This window comes from Perissodus microlepis, chromosome 17 (assembly GCF_051167445.1).
Source record: "Perissodus microlepis isolate ML-2025 ecotype Zambia chromosome 17, ASM5116744v1, whole genome shotgun sequence".
In the NCBI taxonomy this organism is placed as follows: domain Eukaryota; kingdom Metazoa; phylum Chordata; class Actinopteri; order Cichliformes; family Cichlidae; genus Perissodus; species Perissodus microlepis.
This window is the reverse complement of record NC_140477.1, coordinates 4,328,083-4,353,866: the sequence shown is the minus strand read 5'-3', so window position 1 is coordinate 4,353,866 and position 25,784 is coordinate 4,328,083. Positions and strand designations below refer to the sequence as shown.

At 43.2% G+C, this 25,784-nt stretch overlaps 1 protein-coding gene across 3 annotated transcripts in view; it reads right to left on the bottom strand.

Annotated features, from left to right (window-relative positions):
- Nucleotides 1-25,784, bottom strand: part of LOC146369075 (kinesin-like protein KIF21A) — a 42,465-nt gene that overhangs the window by 4,749 nt on the left and 11,932 nt on the right. The window contains exons 2-34 of one of the 3 annotated variants that reach the window (XM_084909569.1): nt 17,462-17,684; nt 15,521-15,703; nt 14,984-15,133; nt 12,909-13,043; nt 12,654-12,818; nt 12,294-12,409; nt 11,981-12,176; nt 11,696-11,885; nt 10,696-10,759; nt 10,373-10,561; nt 9,795-9,842; nt 9,133-9,193; nt 8,936-9,047; nt 8,621-8,809; nt 8,344-8,543; nt 8,140-8,247; nt 7,989-8,057; nt 7,771-7,916; nt 7,546-7,690; nt 6,935-7,129; nt 5,333-5,434; nt 4,646-4,811; nt 4,362-4,382; nt 3,715-3,772; nt 2,733-2,787; nt 2,257-2,471; nt 1,886-2,059; nt 1,524-1,556; nt 1,182-1,318; nt 992-1,076; nt 808-897; nt 564-722; nt 346-463 (exon numbers count right to left, since the gene is read on the bottom strand). In XM_084909569.1, the coding sequence (XP_084765695.1) occupies nt 346-463; nt 564-722; nt 808-897; nt 992-1,076; nt 1,182-1,318; nt 1,524-1,556; nt 1,886-2,059; nt 2,257-2,471; nt 2,733-2,787; nt 3,715-3,772; nt 4,362-4,382; nt 4,646-4,811; nt 5,333-5,434; nt 6,935-7,129; nt 7,546-7,690; nt 7,771-7,916; nt 7,989-8,057; nt 8,140-8,247; nt 8,344-8,543; nt 8,621-8,809; nt 8,936-9,047; nt 9,133-9,193; nt 9,795-9,842; nt 10,373-10,561; nt 10,696-10,759; nt 11,696-11,885; nt 11,981-12,176; nt 12,294-12,409; nt 12,654-12,818; nt 12,909-13,043; nt 14,984-15,133; nt 15,521-15,703; nt 17,462-17,684 (4,297 nt within the window). The remainder of the gene's footprint in view (nt 1-345; nt 464-563; nt 723-807; nt 898-991; nt 1,077-1,181; nt 1,319-1,523; nt 1,557-1,885; nt 2,060-2,256; nt 2,472-2,732; nt 2,788-3,714; nt 3,773-4,361; nt 4,383-4,645; nt 4,812-5,332; nt 5,435-6,934; nt 7,130-7,545; nt 7,691-7,770; nt 7,917-7,988; nt 8,058-8,139; nt 8,248-8,343; nt 8,544-8,620; nt 8,810-8,935; nt 9,048-9,132; nt 9,194-9,794; nt 9,843-10,372; nt 10,562-10,695; nt 10,760-11,695; nt 11,886-11,980; nt 12,177-12,293; nt 12,410-12,653; nt 12,819-12,908; nt 13,044-14,983; nt 15,134-15,520; nt 15,704-17,461; nt 17,685-25,784) is intronic. The other 2 variants (XM_084909570.1, XM_084909571.1) reach the window with 2 other exon arrangements.

The following is a 25,784-nucleotide window of genomic DNA, read 5'->3' as shown; positions in this document are numbered from 1 at the left end:
AGTACTCATTTTGCTTGCCGCATGAGCATGTCCCATGGATAGCCCTAGGCTTCTTGGGCTTCCCATGATGCACTAGGTGTTTCCTCTTCATTCATCTTTTTCATCTGTATTTCTACATTGTGCATGCTTCCTCACAGAGGATCATCTTATTTTGTTTTTTTTTTCCTAGGGTCTTTACTTTACAATATAAAGTGCCTTGAAGGAACTGTTGTAATTTGGTTTTATTTAAAAACAGAATATAATTCAACTGATTTGAGTTGAAAATCCTATTGAGATTATCTATCTATATATATATAGGACGCTGCTACAACACATATATGGCTACATTTTTGTGTAGCTTCCTACTTTAATATGATGGTCTTTGGAGCCGGTGAGCACCAGGTCTTGCCCGCTGCCCAACTTTTCGACTGTCAGACACATAACAGGCCCCAGATGGCCGGTTAGCTTCCCCGTAGATGCAAATCTAAAGAAAGAGGAGTCAAATTAAGAAATCATTACCAAAATAAATACCTCCTATGAAACTGCTTATAGCTAAAACTCCTATCGATGTTACTGTAACTCACTTGCGGAGGTCCCACATGCGGACAGCATTGCCAGCAGCAGCATACAGGAAAGAGCCAGTGTGGTTGAGAGTAATCTGATTGATCTGACTCTCTCCAGGTGGGATGGATAAACTCCGAGCAGAAGAACAGGTGTCTCCTGAGCCCACCTGTCCCGACGACCTTACACACATAATAAAAATGCAAAACAATAAGATGGTGATAAAACGTAATGACATATGCTGGACGGAGGGGCGCGTGAACTTACGTGAGTGTGCGGATACACTTGGCAGAGTCTCGTATGTCCCAAACTTTTATGTAAGCAGTGGAAACGGTGAAGACAAGGCTGGAAGTGTACCTATAATAACAGCAACAAATAGCAAGAGGAAGTAATCGATCCAAAGATTACATTCAAAAATCAACGTTAATAATGAATTCTAGTATTCTGGTACCTGACTGAGACGACACTGCTGGGATGATCAGCCAAAGACATGATCTCCTGACCTGTCACCAAGTTCCAGACCTTACATGTCCGGTCTAAGAAGACACACGAGCACAGGTCAGATTAAGAAACAAAAAGGAAAGAAATCATAGAAAACAGTCTTCTCATGGTGGCTGTTTGAAAGCCGGTGCAGTTTTTACCTTTAGACCCTGTAAACAGCAGGTCATCAGTGGCGTCTACACAGAGAACAGGCTTGGTGTGACCCTCAGCTACATAAACACACTGAAGTTTGCCCCCCCGACTGTTCTTGGGGCTTGTTACAGGGTTGATGACACCCCTACAAACATGACACAACATTTTAGACTTTCACTAATCAGCTTTCTGCACCAGCAAAGCCTTGTAGTGGCATACTGTAGCTGACAGATTAAAGTGGTTAAAGCAGTGACAGAATGAAAGGGAAAGGAAGTACAGAGTTAACTATTCCCTCTGATTTTAGCTTACATTTGATATTTAATTAAACATATTAAAGAGGTATGAATTACCTGTGGCCTTCAAACGCAGGTGAGTCCTCCAGCCTGAAACAAAATAATAATTAGCACTGATATAACTCTAATATAATACCTGATGTTTAATATCTGATGGTTATTTAAAACTTAAATAAATAGAGTTAAACTTAAAGGGCATATTAGCATGCTAACATTTGCCTTTTGCAACAAATTGCTCAGTAAAGCAGTGAAGTTCAGGCTGCTGGGTTCATCTCATTTTAGTAATCACCTAAATGAAATTATGGCTCATCAGGGGTTCATGAATGGCTCTGTTGTAATTATCCAGCTGCGGCCTGACTGACACATGGCTAAAACTACAAACAAACCTGTTCTTCTGATTAAAGGAAGTTCACACTTACAGGGATTTGTAGTCACTGGCTTTGGTTTTAGTTTCCGCTGTGCTAACTGGAGCTGCATGTACAGGTCCTGGGATCTGCGACGCCACGCCTCCTTTCTCGTGCATCTTCCTGCGGCTGAGCGGCGAGCGCTCCAGTTGTTTCCTCTCAGCTCCTGTAGGTGATCTGGATCTGGAACTACAGATGGTAAAGATTTCACAAGGGGTTTTGTTCTTCTGGAGTAATAACACGTAACATTTTAGTAGCAAGATATCACACAAACAGTCTTCAATATTTCAGAATGCTGAATGATGAGCACCGGAAATATCTGGCATTTCAGAAGAGAACTTTGATATTTTTGTGCCCTGCAGAGAAATGTTGCTTTTACTACTTACATGGCAGCTGGCCTGGCAGACAGCGCAGATGGGGAAACAGTTTGCTCACGGTCAGCGGTTTGACCAACCGCTTGACCGTGCATGTCTGCCGGTCCTTCCAGGCGCTCAGCGAGGGGCAGCAGAGGGGCTGAAAAGTCTCCAGTGGGGGATTCACAGGACAAATCTCCACTGCTGGCATAAAGCAATTCCATCTGTGTGGTGGTTCGCCTTCGAGCCTGGGGGACCAGAATAGTTTGGAACATGGATCACCGGACTCACAACTCACTAAGCAGCTAGTAATTATCCTAAATTCAACAAAGTATTGTGGAACTTCTGCTTAACTTTGGATGAAGTAAAACAGGAGGGGAATTGGAAAAATATGGATCAAATATGATAAAGTAAATTCAGTTTTAAATTTAAAAACATTTTTTAACTGTTAAACGTAAAACACATGGGCTTAAACAGTATGCGGCACATTGCCCGGCAGAGTACAGTACCTTGCTTCTTGGTCTGGATTCACCACACATCTTCATTAAATCTGATGCCAGTGTGCTGAAACAAAGAATTTTCAACCAGTTATTCCCAGTACATGTTAGGTTAGCAGTGTTAGGCAGTACAATGTTTACCAATTTTATGATATTAGCATTTAAGTTGCACCTGCACTTTCAGACTCGAGATATGCAGCATCATCCCTATGTTTTGTCTGAGAACGCTCTTCTTCACCAAAGAAGTGGGAAAAAAAAGGAAAGAGAAAACACAACTGGCGTCTGGATAGAAAGTGATCCTCTTCCTCCTCACCTCAAATTTATCTCCAGAACTGAAGCCAGGGCTCTAATGCACACGCGTGTGCATAAACACGCTCAGCAGATTAGACATCCAGCTCACCCCTCAATATTATGAGAGCTAATTTTAGGCTTTCAAGGGTTCTAAAAAAATCACACTTTCTCTCTGATAAACAGTTTGATTGCTTTCACACATGTGACAGTTGGCTCATATTACAGCTTATTCGCTAAGTATCTGAGTCTGATAATGTTAGAGCCACTTCAACGAAGGTTTCACAAATGCCAGCTAACAGCGGCTAACAGCAGCTAACAGAGGCTAACGGCAGCTAACAGAGGCTAACGGCAGCACACAATAACATGCAGGAAAAAGTTGCCTGCTCAGCTACGTGAGCTACAATGGTACAAACAAAAACAGGCCTCGTCAATAACTAGTATTTGCTTTGTCTATATCCGGTTTCTGTACAAGCAACAAAGTAGTTAGTGACACAAAGTTGTTAGCATGCAATGAACGTGGGATTTCACAGATCCAGGCATCACTCGTTTAAATCGCAAAGACAGCAAGGGGCGATAATGCTCATCAAAAGGGGACTTCTGCGATCATGATGCATGAAATCATGAATGACTTTTTTCTTCTTCTAACACTGTGAACCTATAAAGTGCTTTTGAATTGATAACCTGTGCAGGTGTATATATTTACCTGCCCTCTGTGGCTGGACTGGGGGTGGATTCATCACTACTGCTGTCATCTCCGTTCTCTGCAATAATGACAGACACAAATAAAGACACATTTTAAAAAAGGGAAAAACAAAGAAAAATGTGTCTTTGTGAGTGTGGAAAGCATGTGTGACTTCCTTGATGGCACATTTTAGATGTCAGGGACTGTTCAGAATGTTGCTGCAGCGGTTCATAAACGAGGTCGGGGGGTCGTTTAGTGTAGTTTTAGATAAAGGGTGATCTGGGAGAGAAGGAAATGGAGGAAAACGCAAGAGAAGACAAACACAGGAAGGCTGACACGCAAACTGCTGCTTCCACATAATCGCAGCTCATCCTCATGAAGTGGGACTGGCTAGCAGGTGGGGTGACACGTCATGCATATTACTGGCACAGTTACGACAGCCGGGTTAGTTTTTATCAGGACTGCGATGCACGTGATGCACACGGCAAGATTCCATCATTTTTTTCAAATGTAGATTTTTTTCTTTCTAATTTGGAAACTAATTGCACAAAAAAATCAGACTGAAAACAGTTCACAGTTTGGGAGCAACATTTAATGGAAATCGTGTAGTGTGCACGTGCTTTGCTCTCTCACGCACTAACGTACTGCTGTGTATTTTTGTCACTCACCTGGAGACAGGTAACCTAACTCTGAGCTCACAGCAACACCACAGAAAGAAACAAACAGAAATCAAAAATCAAAACCCAAAGATGAGGAAAAAGGCTACTCGTTATTTTACCGGCTTCAGTGACAATTTGATGCGTCATAGTGACAAATTCTTCACATCTCTTTTGGACAAGCTGAGGAAGCCTGTAAAGTAAAAAAGTAGCCGCACACGGTTAAAAAGATGACTGAAAAAAGGTGATTGCGCCCGACGGGCTCGGACCCGAGTCGATCTGTCGGCGCCCACTACCTTGCAAAGCACTGCCCAGCAAGGCGTCGAGCTCCGGGTTGATCTCAGCTTTCTCCTTGAGCATGTGGAAGAGCAACTGGTTCTGTGTGGCGCTGTTGATCTCCGTCTGCTTCAGCCTGCCCTCCATCACCTTCAGCTGGGAGTCCTTTTGAGCCGCCTGCAGACCCTGAGTCCCGGCACAGCAGAGAGATTATCACAGAGCTCTTTTTAATTGTTTGTACTCGTATAACGGAGGTCGACCTCCGCATCTGTTCAGCGCAGGAAACAAACATAATAAAGGCTCGGCCTCTTTCAGTTTAGTGTGAAGCAGTAATTACTTCCGCTTCTTCGTTTGTGCTCTCAGTCTTCTTCCTTTTGCCGCTGGGCTGACTGCATTTCCTCACTGGACCAATTAGGTTTCGCCAAATCTAATCTTATCTAATCTAATGGAGACTTAATTCAATCATGTTGTTCCATTAAAGGTCTCATTAGATTCAATCTCATAAAGGAGCCATGGTTACGAAGAAAACGGGCTCGGGATACACAGGCAAGCTGCAAACGAGTTACCACGACGACTGCAAATAATCGCTATGCAATTAAATTCATAAAGCACCTCTACTTAGAGAAAGGTTGGTATCATAAAAAATAAACATTGTGATATTTTGTAATATTTATTTGACATGTCTGGTGTGAGTCATCTGTTGGTACCTTATTAATGGCCATAGTCATGAAATGGTCAAGTAGGAAGCGGGACTCAGATAGGTTACAGGAACTGATGACAGCAGCAGCATCCACGGTGTCTCCTTCCTCCTGCAGCCCACAGCGATGATACATTTCATAAAACATTACTGCGAGGAACTTGACAACTTATTTCCACACAGTGTTATTTGATTTCAAATGAGGACAGCAACCTTCTTCCATAGCTAACACCAGCTATCAGCACTGCTAACACAAACAAGTTTTATATACAGCAATTCTGTGAGAGATTTCCTGATGTTCTTGGGATCATCATCCTGTTCTATGACCCAGTTGGCCTCACTTCTGACTCTAGAGCACTTTGGTATACAGAGGAGTTCATGGTCGACTCAATGGCCACAAGGTGCCCGGGTCCTGAGCTGCAAATCAAGCCCTAATCATTACTCTGCCACCAAAAGTGCTTGGTCTGGTTTTCTCCAATTGTGACGCTGTGCTTTACAGCGAAATATCTCCACTTTGGTCTCGTCTGCGTCTAAACGACACTGTTCCGGAAGTCTTGCAGTTTGTTCAGATGCAAAATCTGCAGCAACTCTCTGGTGTAGGTCTTTGTTGAGGATTGCATAGTCTGAATTTGGGGATAATTTTCTGGAACGTCTACTCCTGGCAATATTGGGGGGGGGCACTGTGTTAAAACACAGCGGACATTCCCAGACCTCCAAATTGCCAAAACATCTGCTTTTATAGAGGTGCATTGAAGTGCATTTGATTAGAGTTGTACTTCTTTTTTTAACAGGACAATTAAAACTGAAAAACATCTCAAACTGACTGGATTATGAGAGCAAACATTGTTAGCTGCTATAAAACTTTTACCCACGGCTGGGATGCAATTTAATGAATCACTAGTCTGACACTAACCATCAGTTAGCAACCCAATTCTAAGCCTGCAGAGATTTCCAGCAATGCACATTTCAGCCAACACAGCATTACATACCACCGCTCTCAGTGCTATCTCATTAGTGACCCCAGGCTTACTATTGATAAATAATTGCACAGTTTAACCCAAGCGGCAGCAAATCAGAGGTTTTCAGGAGCCGCGGCTCTCTAATTCCTAAATTGCACACTTTAAACTCAATAATTTGTGCAGCAGCTTAAAGAGCATCGTGAGTGGCTGATGGCATGAATGTGAGGTACAAAACTCAGAGTGTAAACGTTATACGTGGAAACAAAAACTTACATGTATACACGGCTGATCAGCTGCCATCATTAGGCTGCTTTGGCTGCATTAATGGGCTGTGCTGCCGGTGGGTTGTTGTTTTATTGAGTCATTGTTGTTTTGACAAATAGGCGCCTGATGCTTGTTTGTCAAAGTGAAGCCCAAAATGCTCTGGGACTGTCAGCGGTGCAGAACTGCAATTATTTCCCAAATTGATTGCCCAAGGGTGACAGCCCCATGCAAGCCCATTCTCGCTAATGAGGCAGCGATGATAGTGTTTGCATCATTATGAGCTGTGTGCGAGTGTGTGAACATCATACTGCCCTTCTTTTATGAAGCATTACAAACAGACTCGAGTAAACACTGGGATCACGCGTGGCCGATTGCTGCTATTCTCTCACCTTGGCCTCCTCCATCTGCATGATGTTGGCCTGGCAGTCGGCGATGCTGTCGTTGATGTAGTCGATGTTGGCGCTCAGGGACTCCAGCTCCTCGTTCAGAGACGCCAGGGAGCGGTCGGCGTCCGCGCCATCTACTGCCGTTTTTTCTCTTTTCCTAGACACTCGCTCACGTCGTCTAGTCAGCTCCTCACGTTGCTGGAGAAAAGGCGAGAACAGAGGTTAGAAGGACAGGAGGACAAAGAAGCATCTTAAAAACATTTTAGTTGGTGCCACTACACACAAACATCTCTTTCTCTGCAGTAATTTGGATCTAAAGTAGGAGAATAGCAGTAAAACTCCTGTAGCATTCATCAGTGACAACAGAAACAGCATGACAGCTGGGGTGGAAGTGGGTTGCAAAGCAGCTTGCAGATGGGCAACGACTGTGTGCAGGCTAAAGCAGCTTAAGTAGTGGGGCCTATGTGAGTTCAGCAAACTGGATATTATCACAATACTTCTCAATACTTCATGTTATTGCGATTTTTACCATTTTACATTTGCTGAGTATTGAAAAAAACTGTAATACTGTATCGACCAGCTGATGTGGGCTCACGACCACCGTTAAACATTACCTTCAGTAGTCGGTTCATATCTGTCTCCATGTTAGAGATGGTCATCCTCTGCATGATGATGTCATTGATGCGTCTCTCCAGTGACTGCCACTTGGCCCTGGCTGATCTGTTGAGGTAGATACTTCCCATCCGCACTGGGGAACTCCTAAAGAAGAAGGCATTCTTTCAGACGTCTCACTCAGCTGACATGCACACTCACGCTGTAAATGCGCTAACACGGTTTACCTGGCTCCGTTGGAAGAGCTTGCACTAGAGGACTGCAGCCGTCCTGGGACTGCTCTATGAGATGGTTCCTGAGGAGGTTCAGGTAGGCTCACTTTCCTGCTCACCTTTCCGGACACGGGCCTCACCTGGCGCCTAAGAGCGGTCACCTGACACAAAGAACAGGTATAACAAAGCCACATGTAACATAGTCATCATTGCCTCTCTCAACTGCGTTTTACCTCTTCATTCTTCCGACGGAGGATCAGCTCCTGCTGTCTCTTCTGGGCCTCGAGCTGCCTCACCTGGTGCTGTGAGACAAGCTTGATTTTAGTTTTGTCTTTATGATCCAAAAGCAACTTTATAAGACATGAGTGTTTCTGTGCCTCTTACCTCAGCTCTGCGCTGGTCTTTTTTCAGCGAGGCTATCTCTCTGTTCCTCCTGCACTCTGTGGCCCTGTTCCTCTCCTGCTGCTCCTTCATCTGGCGCATCAGTGCCACCTGGTGGACAAGCATAACACAGCAAGTGTAGCAGCGCAGCTACAAGACAAGTGTGAAAAGTGCTGCTTATCCCAAAATGAAAAGAAGGAGCTTTACTTTGGTTTTCTTCATCTCGGTCACATCCTGCTGGAGTTTCTTGAGCTGCTTCTCGTACTGCGACTGGTTCTTCAGCAGGCGGGCGTGCTCCTTTTGGGCAGACTGGAGCTTCTGCAGCTCTTTGTTCATGGAGGTCAGCTTCCTCTCGTACTCGGCTTTGATCCGTTTGGCCTTTTCCTCCGTACCGGACTCCACTGAACCTGTGGATGGAGTAGGTTTCATTTCCTTTGCTCTTTAATCCTCTTTGAACAGGCAGATCCTAATTTCTCCATCTTACCCATGTTGTGCAGCACTTTGTCCCTCTCCAGCTGCGTGTCTCTGATCTTGTTCTGCAGCATCATCAGCTTCTGTTCATACTGCTGTTTGAGAGTGTGCAGACGCCGCTGGCTGTTCTCCAACTCATCGATCAGCTTCTGCTTGATGGCGATCTCACAGGTGATGTTGGCCAGGTCGGCTTGAACGTTTTCTGCACACCCCCAAAAAGAAACATGGAGTTCAGGGTGTGGTTTCTTTACAATCTGTGCACAGTTTTGTCTGGGGAAACAAAGATGAGCTCTTATCTTGATACTTCCTTCCCTCTGGATAGCTGTACCTTTCTCATCCAGTTCTTCAGAGTCAGACTCCTCGGATGTCTCATCTCCCGCCATCTCAAAGTCCTCTTCTTCTCCATCAGCATCCTCGCCCTCTTCGTGGTCGCTGCCCTCCTGGCAAAATGGTAACAAACGCTGAGTAATATGTGACATTTACATATTATATTTACAGTTTAAGTTATTTAATCCAGCCACCTACCACCTCTGCCTCCTCGTTTCCTCTTTCCTGATCATTGTCCGGCAGCTCCTCTTTGACAACACTAAAGGAGGGAAAGAGTGTTAGCTCTCTGTCTAAGAAGGAAATGCTACAGTCAAATTCAGACTAACGGGAAGTAAAATCACAACAAATACAGATGAATGACACATGCAAATGATTATAGGCTTGATTAATGAGTGATTTCATTGTGATTTCACAAACATGGAGGATACAGTGGGAGAGACGAAGAGATTAAACGATCAGTAACTACCATCCACATTACATTAGGAGCCGCCGCACACTGCAAAGATTGCTGACCAAATGCCACACGCTACAGCAAAATGTGTGATATTTATCAACTCCAGCTCCAAATTTCATACGTTTTCAATGGTTTTGGTATCACAAAACGTGATCTGATCAACACCCTGCAGTGTGCAGTGAAAAGGGAAAAAGAGGGCGAGGAAACAGCTGGTTAAGTTCCCTGCTCCCTTTGCGGGACCGTGAACCGCCTGTAGGTGCAGAAAAAGTTAGTCGCTTCGCGAATTTGGAAAAGAAGGAAGACTTGGGTAAAATCAGCTAAAATCACTTCAAGGGAAGGGCACAAATTCCATTGCCAGTTTCAGATTGAGTATTTGAACCCCATTTGTTGATGGGAGGCGGCAAACCTGGCGTCCTCAAGCTCATGATGGTGATTCTCTTCGTACTGCCTCAGTCTTCGGTGAGAAGGATGGAGGTGGGGAGGGTGAGGACGGCGGAGGTAAAGAGAGCAGACAGGCCACAGAATTTGGGGGAAAACGAAGGATGTTTATAAGAGAGAGACAGAGAGAGAGGGCGAGAGAGATCAGCAAGAGGTGAGTGACAAAAACCCAAAAACAGCAGCTCAAATGATGGATTTTGGTTATGGAGACGTAAAGAAAGGCAGTTCTTTGTAACTTGCAGATCCCAAGCATGTATAGAAATAAAAATATACAAGACAGATGCAGCAAAAGGATAAGCGATCAATGGCCTCCAGCGTGTTGGAGAAGTGGCGACTGAATGCAGCACACATTCCATTAAAGAAACAACAGGGTGTAAACTGCTAATGTAGGGAATCAGCAGATAATTACAACACGCCAAGAGGCGACACTCTGGCTGCACATTAACAGCTCTCCAATTTCTACTTCCTGGCAAAGCGGCTGTTATTCTTACGTACTTCCAGGAACGGACTAGAGCTTCACAACTGTGTGCCAACTTGAACACGTACCTCTTTTTCTTCTTTTTCTCCTTCTTCTTGAGTTTCTCCAGGTCTTTCTTGGCCATCTCGATGACGTCCCTGGCCTCCTTCCCTGGAGCGAGGAGGGCGGGGCCGCCGTACAGCGAGGAACGAGTGGAGGCCCGGGACAGGTTCTTCCTGAGGTTCTCGTTCACGGCCTCGCTCTCCAGAAGTTTGGCTCTGAGGAACGAGTTACATTACACAAACGTTACTGTTGCTAAACACTTGCAGCACATTTTAATGTGAAGTTATACTGTTGTTGCAGACACGTTCCTGTGATCTGGCTAAGGCTAAAATCTGGTCTCCTTTCGTACCTGAGCTCCTCGATTTCTTTGATGTAGTTCTGAATCATGTTGCCGATTTCTTCGTTACCTTCACCTACAATTAAAGGAAGTTAGGACTTTAAATGATATAAAACTATGTTAATTATAAAACTAATAGCTTAAAATCATTTCAGAAACATGCTTTAGTGGTTATTTTATCTGACATACTGGTTTAAAACATAAACTGTATATAAAAGACCGACATATCAGCAAGGGGATAGTGATTTGGGTTCCAAAAAAGAAGTCTATAAGCCTAATTATCCATAATAAGCATCATCGTCTGGGTCCGATTAAGCAGAGACACCCTCCCTCACTCCGCCCCCTCCTCAAGCTCTTCCTGGTTGTCACTGAGATTCTTCCAATCCTTCTGGGTCTCTTCTCTGTGGGATATGGCCAAAACACCTCACCTAGCAAGCGTTCAGGAGACGTCCTAATCAGATGCCTGAACCACCTCAACTGGTTCGGGTAGCAGCTCTACTCTGACTACTGGTTACTTTGAAACTCACATATTACAACTGTACGTCCTGGGTTTGTCAATCAGATCATCCAGTTAGGCTAGGAAAGGGTTAGGGTGCAAAACCAACATGGCAGTAGGCAAAATGCTCAGCTCAGAATAGACAGTGAGTGATTTATGAAGAAACACTTCAGAACTGATGACATTTTATCTTAGCACGTGTTAGCTTGCTCACGTAAAACTGCAAGGGTGGACAAAAACCTGCCAACATGCTAGCGTTATAGCATGCTAACATTAGCATTTAGCCCAAGGCCCTGCTGTGTATATGGCCATACATAGTAAACGGACTGGTTCTTATGATGACGTGTCACTGTAAACCAACAAACCAATTTTTAATACTAAAATCCCAGTTCTACAAAGATTAGAACTATATAAAAAATAAAAATATGATACAGCATATACAGTATCAGCAAAACCAGCTGTGTCATGAGGCTGTGTAAGACATATGTTGTATGAGCTTTTTTGAAAATATCCTACCTGCTTTGGCGAGAGCCTGGTTTGCCTGGTCACTGAGGATCTGAGTGAGTCGGGCTCTCTGGGCATCAATGGTCTCCTGCATGGCCTTCACTCTCACTCTCAGGTTGTTATTCTCCGTCTGCAACATGGAGTTTTCATGGACCAGGTCGTTGATGCCCTCCATGCCGTCCTCACCCACCATGCGCTTTCCCTAAACAATCGACAAAAGGGCCAAATATTGCTCTGCTCATGTCCTCTACATGGACTGTATTTGTGAAAGCATTCCCGCCTGTGCCACGCTCTTACAGTCTTGTACTCCATCAGCTCCATCTGCAGTCGTGCTATCTCTGTCCTCAGGGCGCTGATCTGCTGGCTGGCCCTATCCTGGTTCACCATCACCTTGTTCTTGATGTTCCGGGCCCGGTTGGCGTATTTTAGTGTGTTCAAGGTTTCCATGAAGTCCCTGTCTGACGGGCTGATGCAGGCGATCATCACAGTTTGACTGGAGGATGCAAGCATAACGATCAAGCCCGTTGATTTCTTACGGCTAGTATGGATATTTAAATGCATATCTAATATTTATTTAAAGAGATATCACAGCAGATTCTTCCCCACAAACCTGTTTCCACCTAGTGAGTCCTGTAACAGCCGGGTCAGTTTGGAGTCTCTGTAAGGCACGTGAGTGGAGCGCTTACTCCTGTCTCCAAGAGCACTGATGACATTTCCCAGGGCGAGCTAAGGAAGGACACGGAAGAGGAGAACAAGCATTCAGCCTTAGTTACCTTGTCATCAGTATTCACTATAAATAAGGTTATGGTGGAAGAAATCAACAGTGTAATGCCTATTCTGTCCATCAGGGGTCTCTCCTGCTCCACACACTGGTAAATGCTGGTCTCTTACTTGCTTTTCATCACTGCCCTATTAAATGCAGCTCAAACTAAATTAAGTGGCCAATGACAGCAGCGCAGTGCTTCCTCACCAGCCCACAGTTGATGGAGATGCCCTCTTTCGCTCTGTCTCCTGTAGCTCCAGTTCTCTTTAATCTCTCAGAACCCGCCAGGTCCACAAAGTGGAACTTGGCCGTCAGAGTCTCAAACTCATCGATCTCTGAGTCGTTAGCTAGACGGTTATCCGTCGCGTTATCCTGGACGAAAATGGAAAGGAAAGTAAATAAACAGAACTGCGAGTGATGCAAACACACCATTCCTCTGTTGCCTTTCATAACAATACTTACATTGTTGTCAGGGGAGCAGACTCGCACTTGGCACAAGTGGATGGTGAAGATGGCATGGGAGCGTGAACTCTGGACGTTCATCTGGGTGCTGGCGGTGGTGCGAGACAGAGCGCCCAGCTTCAGACACTGAATCATCTGTTAGAGGAGAGGTGGAAGAAACAGATGACAAAAAATTGTGTGCTTTCTCATATCATTTCTGAGCTGCACAGAAATCTAAACATAGAGACTGTTCCTAACCACTGTGATCGTTGAAGAGTTCAGTTAAGAGACTTTATCAGCTGAAAGGTAAAAAGACTACAAGAACTTAATGATGACTTCCTCACCGAGAGATGTGAGTCTCTGCTGGTGAGAAATCCTACTCACTGAATGGAAACACTACTGTGCAAAACTCTTGAGCAGCACTCATCTTTTTCTATTTAGCGAGGAAAAAGAAAATCTACTTCTTTGGATGTTTCTGCCTTTTGTTCAGTTCTTTGTCAGCATGATCCCACCCTGCTTCAATAATGTTGAGGCCCAGTGTTTCACTGTTACTGCATTGGCAGTGTTTGGGATCAGACTCAGGCCAGATGCATCTTCAGGTCCTGTGTCAGGTCTTTATTGGCTTTTTTTCTATTTCTTAACAGGATGACAGCATTCAGATAATGTTCATGTTTTATCCTCCACTTGTCCAGGTTCCTCAAATTTTTTAAAGGACATGTTGCAAACAACGCCGAGATATGCCAAGTTTTTGGCTAATAGCTCTTTAGAAATCACCTTGTTGCTGTAAAAATTCTACTTTATGCCTGTTAGACTGTTATCTCTGTGTTTGCCATGTGAGAACTAAATAGGCTGCTAGTAACAAAGCACTGTATGATACAATATGAAAAAATTGCCAGACGATTCTAGAGTTTATTGAGCCTGACAGATACAGCCATCCATCCATTTGTTTCTGCTCATCCTTTTTCAGGGTCACTCGAGCCTATCCCAGCTGGCTTAGGGCGAAGGCGGGGTACACCCTGGACAGGTCGCCAGTCTGTCGCAGGGCTAACACACAGATAGAGACAACCATTCGCACTCACATGGGCTCCCGCATTCACACCTATGGGCAGTTTGGTGTTTCCAATTAACCTATCCCCACTAACTGCATGTCTCTGGACTGTTGGAGGAATATGTTTGCACCCATGCAAACACGGGGAGAACATGAAAACTCCACACAGAAAGACCCCAGCCTGATGGTGGAATTGAACTCAGGACCTTCATGCTGTGATTCATGTTTAAAGTCTTAGTAGATTGGTGTTAAATGGCTTGACAAAAAAAACCCAAAATATTCCTCTAAAAGTGGTCAGCTCAAGGACTGAACTGAAAAGGGGGGAAAATACACATATAGAAGGCCTGAAGAGCTGTTCCTAAAGATCCCATTAAAAAAACTACTAAATGTAGGTGAAATATCAAGTAATGAAGGGTGGCTAGAAACCTTTGCACAGTGTAACAAGTGTATTTTTACAGCGTTATGAACGAAATGAATTGAATCAGCGGTCCCCAACCCCCGGGGCCACAGACCGGTACCGGTCCGTGAGTCTTCAGGGTTTTTATCATTAACTCAGTTTCCTTGGGTCTTTTCCCGTGCGTTATGAATAAATCTTTTTTTTGGTACCTGTACTGGTTTTATTTTGTTGTATTTATCCGCGACAACTTAAAGGCCGGTCTGTGAAAATATTGTTGGACATAAACTGGTCCGTGGCGCAAAAAAGGTTGGGGACCGCTGAATTAAATTAAGATTACCACCACTGTAACAGGGTTTGTGCTGCCGCCATCCCAGGTATTTTGAAAGCTTTGGGCCTGTCGTTTAGCCTAAATCTTCAGAACATGAGTCACTTTCTGAGTGGGTTTTATCACTTATAAAAATTTAAGTCAAAATGTAAAACTATATTCTACAAAAAAGATCATTAACTTCCAGTTTGCGTAGGCTCATTTAAAACCCATCATCTTGGTCCATTAAAGCTACTTTTTGTGACCCCCCCCTCGCAAAATCCCCCCCAAAAAACAGTAGTATATTTGAGCCGCTTTTAGCGTTTTTCCAGGTTTTTGAAACTGACCTCGGCTGCAGAGGTGACGGTGCGGGTGGTGACCCCCACCGTGTAGATGCCTCCATTGGCGTCCTCGTGGATTTTGATGTTGGATTTCTGCTTCCTGGCCTCGAGGTCTCGAGTCGTGTCGAACAAATCGAGCACCTCCTCGTTGTAAAGCTAAAAAACAAGAAAGTCATAAATAATTAACAAACAGCCGACAGATTAGACGACGTCGTGCAGAGCGTAAATTATTATGTCCCTTCAGCTGCTCCCTCACCAGCTGTTAGCAGCCACTTGCTGGCAGTTAAAAATAAAGCCGGGCGCGACCTCGGAGACAGGCTAATGACAGTTTAATGGCAGTCGGGTTATCTGCGCACTTTAACAACCTGAACTGATACACCCAACGCTGACCTTTGACCTCTTGCTGTCTGCATGCTCTCGCTATGTCTAACAAACTGACTTTAAGTTATTTCAGTGTTATTTATCAGATTGCTGATGATGTTCTATGTTACCAACTGAGTTGCTCTGCGTTGTTTGTGGATGTGAGTGTGTGTGTTTCTGCACCTCCAGGAACTGTGCATTGATCTTGAATTCAGGAACAGGCCTGCCCTGCTCAGTGGCGGCCTGTCTGCGCTCCTCGATTCCTCTGAACAGGTGGTTCACGGCCCGGGGAATGATGCCCAGCTCGTCCTCTCCGATGTTGACATCGAAGCCAGTTCCCATGGTGTACGTCTTCCCCGAACCCGTCTGGACAGGGAGGAAAAGACAGGGGGATGGGTCGGAGTCATGGTGACACAAAGAGGAATGCGACATTGGGGTTCAAATTCACACATCACCCCTCTCCTCCCCACCGAAACGCCAGAGAGGCCCCGACAGGAGCGCGTGCGTGTTTGTGCTGACAGATGATCGAGAAAAACAGTTTTATTCTGCAAGGCCACACCTGTGTGATTACCGTGTTTGTGTGCATGCGTGTGAATGAGTGTGTTGGGCCGCTGCCGTGCCCCGTGAAAGGCTCTTTGTCAGAAAAATAACGGGCGAGGGAACAATGTGAGGACAGAATAATGAACACAAAGAGGAGCTCAGAGGAAGGGTAAGAAGAGGGAAGTTTAAAAAGCAGTTGTTCAATGACAGAGTGTCTCTTTGTACATTGAATTTCAATACAAAAACCCTTTAAATCACACTGAATAAAACTAAGCTGTTATTTTTTGCCTCTATAGTCCTCAGTGTGGCTGCACCTTCCTTTCCTCCGTTGCCTGTGAGTAAAGCATTGGTGTCATGCTGAGGCTGTTCCAGGCCTTCACTCATATTCACAAAGGCCAAAACATGGCGTTGTGTCGATGGCAAGGATTAACAATGATCAGATCGACTGGTTCACCACTCAAGTTGATTTTTACTTTGTTTCCACACTGATGCATTAAATTAATGTTGTTCTTTTTTTGATTTGTGACTACATTAAATCAGCAAAGCCACAGTTTATATCACACTATGACATATAAATGACATGTGCAGCACAAACATGCACAGACTTTTGAAGTTCATGTATTTGTGTCCAGAGTAGCTTTGTGCGATTTTGCTATCGATCTGATACCAAGTGAAAACAGTGCCAGTCTTGCCGATACCAGTACCAATATTTTTAACTGATTAAGGCTAATTATCTGAACGCACTTTAATGAACACTACATCACTGTGCAATTAATTCTGTTGGTATCGGAAGTTATCGATATTTGGATCATCACCGCCACTGGTCAGAACAGGCTAAGAAAAAATAGAGCCTAACACTTTAGACAGTTGAGCTGTTTTGCATTACACAGGCCTTAATGTTACCGTACAATACATACATCATCCACTTTTTTCACAATTATACACTTGCAGAACTATAACCTCTACATAAAACAAAAGGATTTTGCATATCTGTCCATTTCAAAACCAAGGTGGACAAATGACCTTGCTGCTTTCCTCTGTTTCCAGTCTTTTTGCAAAGCAACTGTGGAACTGGCTGCCATAGCTTCAGAGATGAGAGTGGCACCAATCAACTGCTTTCAGGATGCATGTTAGTCTACAATGTTTAATGCCATAAAATATGTTTTGACTTCTTGGTTTACTTTCCTGCTCTGGCATAATGTGAAGCAGACACTTTCTACTTTGTTTTGATTGGATAACAAACTTCCATATCTATCATTCCCTCTTATTCTAATTTATTAGAGGCAATACAAATCTGTGGTGATGAGGACATGTTGGAACATATTGGCAGCACAGAGCTGCTGAGGCTCCTTTATTGCCTGCCTACCGATGTGAAAATGAAATCAGCCTCATATCACATGATGCCATAAATCTTTTGTTTCTGGAAGGAGTGCCGCTCCCTTGAGCAAAACTTTGACTGAATGTGAATATGTGACTGAGCTTGTGTATATTCATGCCATACCGGTGTGCTGTTAACATGAGTAAAAAAGGCAATGCTCCATGTCCTTCTACCAATACGTGTGCAGCAAAAGCCTGCTGACTAACCTGTCCATATGCAAAGATTGTGGCGTTGTAGCCCTCAAGGCAACCCTCGATGAGCCTCTCGGTGCAGTGGGTGTAGATCGTCTCCTGCTGGGTGTCCATATCAAAGACATAATCATAGGTGAAGGCCTTGTCCTTGCCCAGGACCACTTGGGGTTCTCCTGGCATCACATACGTACAGATGTGACAGCCCTCAATCGTCTCTTTGGGCAGCTGAGGACGAATCCTGGCAGATAGAGAGGGAGAAAGAGACCACACTAGAGGTGAGACGTGGCTCAAGACTTTTGCAGAGTGCTGCACTTGGGATAGGTTGTGGAGGTCGCGTATGGGCAAGTTACCTTTCAGAGCTGGGAGAAGGGCTTTAACTGTTGTTACCCAACCAATGATCATCTCCTATGTCTAACCAAGTGGATTTATTGCTTATAAATAACATTGACTTTATTGGCTTAATGGTGAAAGTGCAGCTAAGCTGAAGACACAAACAGTTTTCACTGAGCATGTCTTTTTATGCATGTGGAAACCAGTGTCAGCATGCTGCCCGTGCACCGTACAGTGCCCGCACTGTTCAGGAGTGAGGGAGAGCGAGTGAGCTCTGGGTAAACAGTCCCACCCATAGATTTCATTAAGGAATTGCTCTGTTTGCCTTCCTTCAAATAAAAACACTTCCCCGTTACATCATTTCCTCCTCTGCTTTTTATCACTGCACTAACAGTCGACCTGAAGAGGAAGTGGAAATGCTGAAGGGAAATATTTGGACAGGGAATTAAAATGGTGAAAACTGTTTATAGCAAACCCTGGATGAAAATAGGAATAGAAAACAGTTCTATTAGTATCAATACTGCAATACTCGTAGAAATAAATGGTAAATAATAATGATGGGCATATGAAGGAAAACCTCACAGTTAGCAGGAAGTAAATGGATTCCTTCAAAGGCCACAGTCAAACCCCAGAAAGGTTAGAATAACAATGAAAAAACAGACTCTCAGAATAGAAAAGTGTCAGTACTGTTGGTATCCTCTGGTGCTCATTAACTCTCAGTGCATGTGTGAGGATGTGGCACTTTGCATGAAGTCTGTACTATATCACATTAGTCACAGCAAGAGTCTACAGAAAAAAAGCAAAAGGCTTAGAAGGAAAGGAAAAGAAGGATATCGGTGAAGCAGCTACAGTAGCAAAGGTCCACAGAGGTGTCATTGTGCGTGCGTGACATCAGATCCCAGCTATTTAGCAGGCTCCCTGTCTGGGATTACAGCACTGATGAAAGCAGGACAGAGGCAGACAGTCCTACCTGCAGTTACTGTATTCCTGTAAGAGTATTATAACTGTCAGCTCTGTGTTGTGAAGAGAAGTCCCAAAAAGTTCAGCTTTCCTAGCAGGATTTTCCTGACATTCACTCAATTGCATGCTACAGCAAAAGGCATAGAGAACTTACAAAGCATCAGATCTCATCGTTGAAAGGTGAAGTGAGGGTACAAAAACAGTTTCCACAGCATTAGATGGAACACAGTGAAGACAGTCATCAAAAATCAGAGAAACTATAAGACGATGTCTTGTACACTGGTCCCTCGCTTTAACGTGGCCTTGCTGTTTCACTGATTTTTTTGTGCAATTTTGCATGCTTTTTTTGTGTTCTGCGTCCTGATTGGCTGTAGACCATCGTCAATCAATCTCCTCCGTGCCGTGTCTCCTGTACAGAATGCGTTCAGCTTGTCAAATTTACATAAATCTTCGATCGCTAGCAGTGTGACTCTGAAGTGCTGTACTGTATGTTTCTAAGTTTTCTCCCCAACAAACACAACAATGTTGACGAAACGTAGGCAGCTGTGGTAGCACCCAGAAGGCAGAGGAAGATGCTAACCATCGCACAAAACGTTGAACTTCTGGACATGCTAAAGGAAGGTAGAAGTTACCGTATTTTTTGGACCAAGTGTTTAAACAAGAAAGAAAAGTGTGAAAATGTTCATGCCTGTCTGAGAAAAGTGTATAAAGTGTGTAGTGACGGCTTTTAAGGCGTAAAACATCTATAATAATTGTAAAAAATCAAGTTGGCTACTTCGTGGATTTCACCTATTGCAGGTTATTTTTAGAACTTAACTCCCGCGATAAACGAGGGACCACTGTAGTTAATGAAAAGACAAGACGAAAACTGGTCAGGGAGGCTGCCAACAGACCTGTAGCACCACTGAAAGAGTACCAGAACCAGTACCAACCAGTACTTTCAGGTAGAGCAGGGCGATATGACCAAAAATATTTATCACGATATACATTTGAAAATTTGCGATAACGATATAACTGACGATATAATTGACACTAGACAAAATACTTTACAACTCCTCAACTTTATTAGTGCAAAAAAAAAAAATATCAATGTATTTTCACTTAAACAAGCAGCTGTTTTTTATCCGCATTAAAGTTATATAAAAATTTAACAGTGCAAATGCAAATTCCTTGCTGACAGTTTAACCAAAAGGCATTTCCAGTGGGAATTGGCCGACATATCCTCAGCATAACCATGTATAATATCCACAAAACTTAAAAAGAGGTTATACACACACAATACGGTAATATTATGTTGAAGTGCCGTACGTATCACTCCGCGAGGCTCCTGCCTACGATAGCCGTAAAACTCCAACAATCCTACAAGCAGTGCGGGTTCGTAGCTTAGCAAAGTCGTACTGAAACATTTGACAGATTTTCGAGCGCCGTGTACATAAAATCGTTTCGAGGTCAGTAAACACAACCAGAATTCATACATAAGGCACACGGGATTATAAGGGGCACTGTCGATTTTCAGAAAAATCAAAGGATTGATTTTAAATGTGCCGTATTTTCCAAAAAACACGGTAATAACGACGGCCCGCTAGCATGCGCTACCAAAAATAGTGCTTTGTTGCGTATCTGACGGACGAAAGCTAAACCAGTTCCACACCACTGAAGTTGCAGCATTTTTACAAACCAATTCTGGTTCATCCGTTTCATTCAACGATCCGCTTTCGCTTTTCTCATTCTGTGTTGCCGCCATGTGCGTATGTAAACAAAGGCACTGCGCATGCGCGTTTTACCCATATTCTATCGCGATATTTCATTTTCTTATCGTTGCCCAACATTACACCAGTATTACCGTGAACGGTATGATATAGCCCAGCCCTACTTTCAGGCAAGAACTGGTTGTGTACTACACACTAAAAAACTAACAGTCTCCACATGTCTGGTCTGTGGGGTAGGGATGCAGGGTTGGTGAAGCATGGTGGTGGCAACATCATGCTTTAGGGCTGCTTTTCTTTTGCTGGAACTGTGGTTTTAGCCAAATACTAAACTTTTGATCTGAAATCCCCAGCATACATCCAAATCAACAAGTGAATGGTTTCACCAGAAAAAAAGAAAATTAAAGTTTTGGAATGACCCAGCCAGAGCCCAGACCTAAATCCAGTACAAAATCTGTGAGCTAAAGAGGGCTGTGTGCAAGACATGCGCTCCTACCCAACTCCTACCCAACAAGACTGAATGCTGCAATTAAATCAAAATGTGTTTCAACACAGTTTTAGCATAAGGGTGCGCACACGTACAACTAGCTTATTATTGTCTTATAGTGTCACATTAAAGGTAAGAACATTTTTGAAATGATTTATTGTGATCTAATTGCTTTAACATCAGAAAAACCTGGCATTTTAACAAGTGTGTGTACAGCTACACTACAAGGCTTGTTGACCCAAAGCTGATAAGAAAATGTCATGTTAATCCGTATTTTTAAAAACTGCATACATCAGAGGTGGCTCCAGGTGAAGATGACATAACTATCAGGTCATCTGAGAAGACTGTGACTTAATGGCACGACGGCTGAGAGCATTACAGGAGTGAATCTGCATTAATCCCCTTTGGCTAGCTTCCCAAAACTTGTCAGAGAGCTGTAATCCAGGGTAACAATAGAGGCACTCATTGCAGCTTACAGTGAGGGCATTAAGTCACTCAGTTATTGTTCACTTTGAGTGTTTGGGAAGAAAAATGTAACAAAGTATGAACTACAGCAAACACATTTAGAAAAAAAAAGGATTTTTTCTAATATAGTTAAGTATAATTAAATCAGTGTTTTCTCCAAGAGGGAGAAAAAGGCCTCTACAAATGTAGTCTCCATTTAGAATAAATGCCCAGTCTATCTGATTACGTTCGCCTTAACAAAGCAGTGATGCACTGTTTGTTTTGTTGCTTGTTACGACATCTCCGGGGTCCTCCATTTAGAAATGGACCAGAGAGAGGAAAATAAATGTCTGAGGAAAAGATAAAGAAAAACAAAGGGCCAGGAAAGACTGGACATGATGGCTACAGATGGAAATTTCACCCACAGTGCATCTCGTCTCAAACTCATTATCTATCTTTGCATAACAAGACCTTTATACTGATCTCATTCAGCCTGTCATTTTTTCTTTCTTGTCACAGTAAGATGCACCACTGCAAATGAATAACGACACACTGAATGCACTGCCCTCGCTGTTCAGGAGGGCGAGCGTGTCATTTTATGTGCCTAGGATTTTTAAGCTCGGTTCTGTTTGGATCCAAAAGCACAGACTGCAGTCTCAGTTTAATATTTTGCACCATCAGCTTATATTTAAATAGTAAAAGTATCATACTTTATTTTGGGAGCAGCTGGTGAAAACTGCACGATAGCTAGACAAAACAGTAATAGTTAATAGAATAAATTCATGTTTTCTGGGTCATGTTGGTCTATGAAGCCATGCTTGGATGCCTCTGAATGCTCAGTGGGACAAGAAAAATGCTCTATAATGCCAGTCTATCTCCATTTTACAGTATGCTAACTATCCAAACAGAAAGACACAGATATTTGAAAATAGGCTCAAGTCATCACTCTAGGCAATGCAGGAAATAACACTAATGTGAGCCGGTAAGCGCTGTTACCAGCTCAGCCCTCTACCTGGCACACCCTCGGGCCACAGTCTTTTGGCCTGTAACTTCAACAACAGTGAAACAAGCTCGGTAAAGAAGAGCTTCTGCCTGTGTCTAAACCAACTTATGTATTCAGAGGGTGTGGCATGTTTTTTTTGTAGCTCACAGAATACAGCTAGAATATTCCAGTAAAAACTGTGCCATATTTTGCTATGCTTAAAAAATTCTGGATTAAATGGCGATGAAGCACTGCTTTTCATTGCCAGAAGTCTGTTAAATCCTGTCAGTGAAACCAATGATACTACAGTATTACCAACACCCATGTTTGTTAAGTACACTTATACACTTTCTCACCTTCTAAGACTTAAATGCAAAGAGTAAAACCACTACTACATCTGTGATCTAAATACACAATGACTGGCCACATTTTTTTTAGGTACACCTGTTGAACTGGTTGTTAACAAAAACATCTAATCAGTCAGTCACATGGCAGAAACACAGTGCATTGAAGTTCAATCCAAACATCAATAAGAAAGAAAGATTACTCTGAATGTGGTACGGTCGTTGGTGGCAGAAACGTCTGATCTACTGTGAGATTCCAACACAACCATCTCTAGGGGTTACAAAGAATAATCTGAAAAAGAGAAAGGTTCTCTGAATAAAAATGTCATTAATGCCGCAGGTCGGAGGGGAGTGATCACTTTGGTTCACTCAGATAGGAAGGCAACAGTAACTCAAATAACCATTCATTGCAACCAGGGTATGCAGAAGAGCATCTCTGAGCACACATGACACTGAAACTTGGAGCAGATGGGCTACAGCAGCAGAAGACCACACCACCTGCCACTCCTGTCAGCTAAGAACAGGAAATTGAGGCTACAGTTTGCACAGGCTCACTGAAATTGGACAACAGATGACTGAAAAACTGCTGCCTGGTCTGATAAGTCTTGATTTCTGCTCTAGCATTCAGGTGGTAGGGACAGAATTGGGCATAAATCCATCCTGGGCTATTAACGATTCAAGCTGCTGGTGGTGGTATGATGATTATTTTTTTTGGGACGCATTAGTACCTTAAAGCCTTTAAGACACATCTTCTGACGGCTGCTTCTAGCAGTGTAACGCTCCTTAAACATGACAATGAGTTCATTATACTCAAATGGCCTCCACAGTCACAAGATCACAATCGAATAGAGCACCTTTGGGATATAGTGAAATGGGAGACTGGTGTCATGGATGTGCTGCTGAAAAATGTGCATCAACAAAACCCGAGGAATGTTTCCAACACTTGCTATGCAGAATTAAAGGCAAAAAGGCGCAACACTTTACTTTGGTATGTTAGGAAGTATAAAGAAATGAGTTTTAAATGTTTATATGAAATACACCTCTATTATGAGTAGTCACTGGGTGTGTGCATACTCACAACTAATGCAAGTTCTGGCATCGGGCATTTCAGCTAAACATAAACAGAAGTGAGAGGTGTGAAGTCTGTTCTGCTGGTGTATTATTAGTGCGACTGACTGACTTTAGCAGTGATTATAATCTGGCAACCTTCACTCTGGTTCAACCCAAAACACTCTTCATCTGTTTGAATAAAGGTTTGCCCTTCAGCGCAGTGCAGACTTAGAGCACTAATCCACCTTTTATAGCAGCACACCCCGGCTGTTTCTCCAGGAAATTTCAGTTATCTGCTTATGCATTAACACACACACACACACACACACACACACACACACACACACACACACACACACACACACACACACACACACTTACTTTCAAAGCTTTTTACACACAATTTAGGTGCATCTTATGATTTTACCTTTAATTTTAATTCTGTGAGGAACATAAATAACTTTTTCATAGTGAAACTAGAGTTCTACAGTTAGATTAACAAATACTGAAAATCTCAATTTGGAAAAAAGTAAACATGTTTGTTTAATATGACTAACTTTTTTAGAAAGATTAATTTTTTAAATCTAGATTTCACTCTTTATGCTTGGCTAAGCTAGCTACCTATCTCGCTATTAACATGTGCAGCTCAAAGTTTGTAGGTTGCGAGTCGTTATGTAATTTAACTTATACACACTGCCACACTGAACTAATATGTACACTTGTTTAGCTTGTTGGCTTATGGACAAAGGTGAGAATAGTTTCTACTGAGGATTTTGCAGTCACATAACCGCTAACCAGGTCACATTAACTTGGCCACCATATTGGTAGTCTCAAGTGACTATCTGGCAACCAGTGAAGGAAAAATAGGCATTTACCAACCGGTTGGTAAGCTGTTGCTGGAGGTTGACGGCAGTCACCATTTCAATTATTGTGAAAGCCCCAGTCACATGGGAAAAAATTTCTTTGCAAATACGTCCTTGTGATTGCACTGTTCGCTAGCAGACGTAGTTCACATGGAACACGCCGACTTGTCTGCAAACATTTGCCAGCTACTCTCTGAGTAGTAAAAACCGAGACACAAACTGGAAATGGAGACCATTTGTCTTCAAAGTAAACGTTTCTTCTTTTGAAAAATGTTAGCACAAATTTTACTTTCAAAGTAAATACCCTCAGTTTCTGGTTTGTATTGCAAAACATTTTACTACCACTCAGATAGCAGCTAGCAAGTGTTTGTAGACATGTGGGCATGCTCCATTGCAAACTACCATTGACCAGTTTTACCTAGGAGTTACTCTACAGCTAAATGCTAGCTGTGCTAGCATACTCTGCTAAAGTCCTGAAAACATCCGTGTAGTCACCAGAAGGTGCTGTCAAAGGAAGCTATTGTTCAAAGTTGCACTTTGTGGCTATTGTAGCTTCAGGTATACTGCTATCAGACACATTAAAAGAGCATGTGCTGAAAAATAGTAACATCCATTACTAATTCACTCATCAAATCACTATGCAGATCAAGTCTGACTAAAGATATGGAAGAAAACTGGGCAGCTTTTTAGCACAGTTCAATAAGAGAAGCCACAGCCTGTCACTGACTGATGAGGGGAATTTAGCGACCGAGACAGCGTTCACTGAACCATTAAAGAGATGAAAAGGAGAAAGGCAGACACACTACCCTATATGCACACATACCTATTCAAACAAACACACGCACACACGCAGACACACACACACACACAAACACACAGGGGGGATTTGTCAGCCTCTCTCCATGTGACAAGTCCTGCTAGGCTCCTGCTCTCACTCTCATTATTGCGATTATGGTGAAAGCCTGAGAAACAGTGAACTCCTCAAAAACACACAAAAACACAGGCTTCATATATATAGCCTGACTATAGACTGACTGAGACCTGTGGAGAAGTTTTATCAAAAGGAAAATCTGATGTACTGCTATTGTGACTGATAAAAGGAATCAACAAGAAACGATGACACACTAATAAAAAGGAGGCGAGTCACACCATGACCACCATGCTGCTTATCT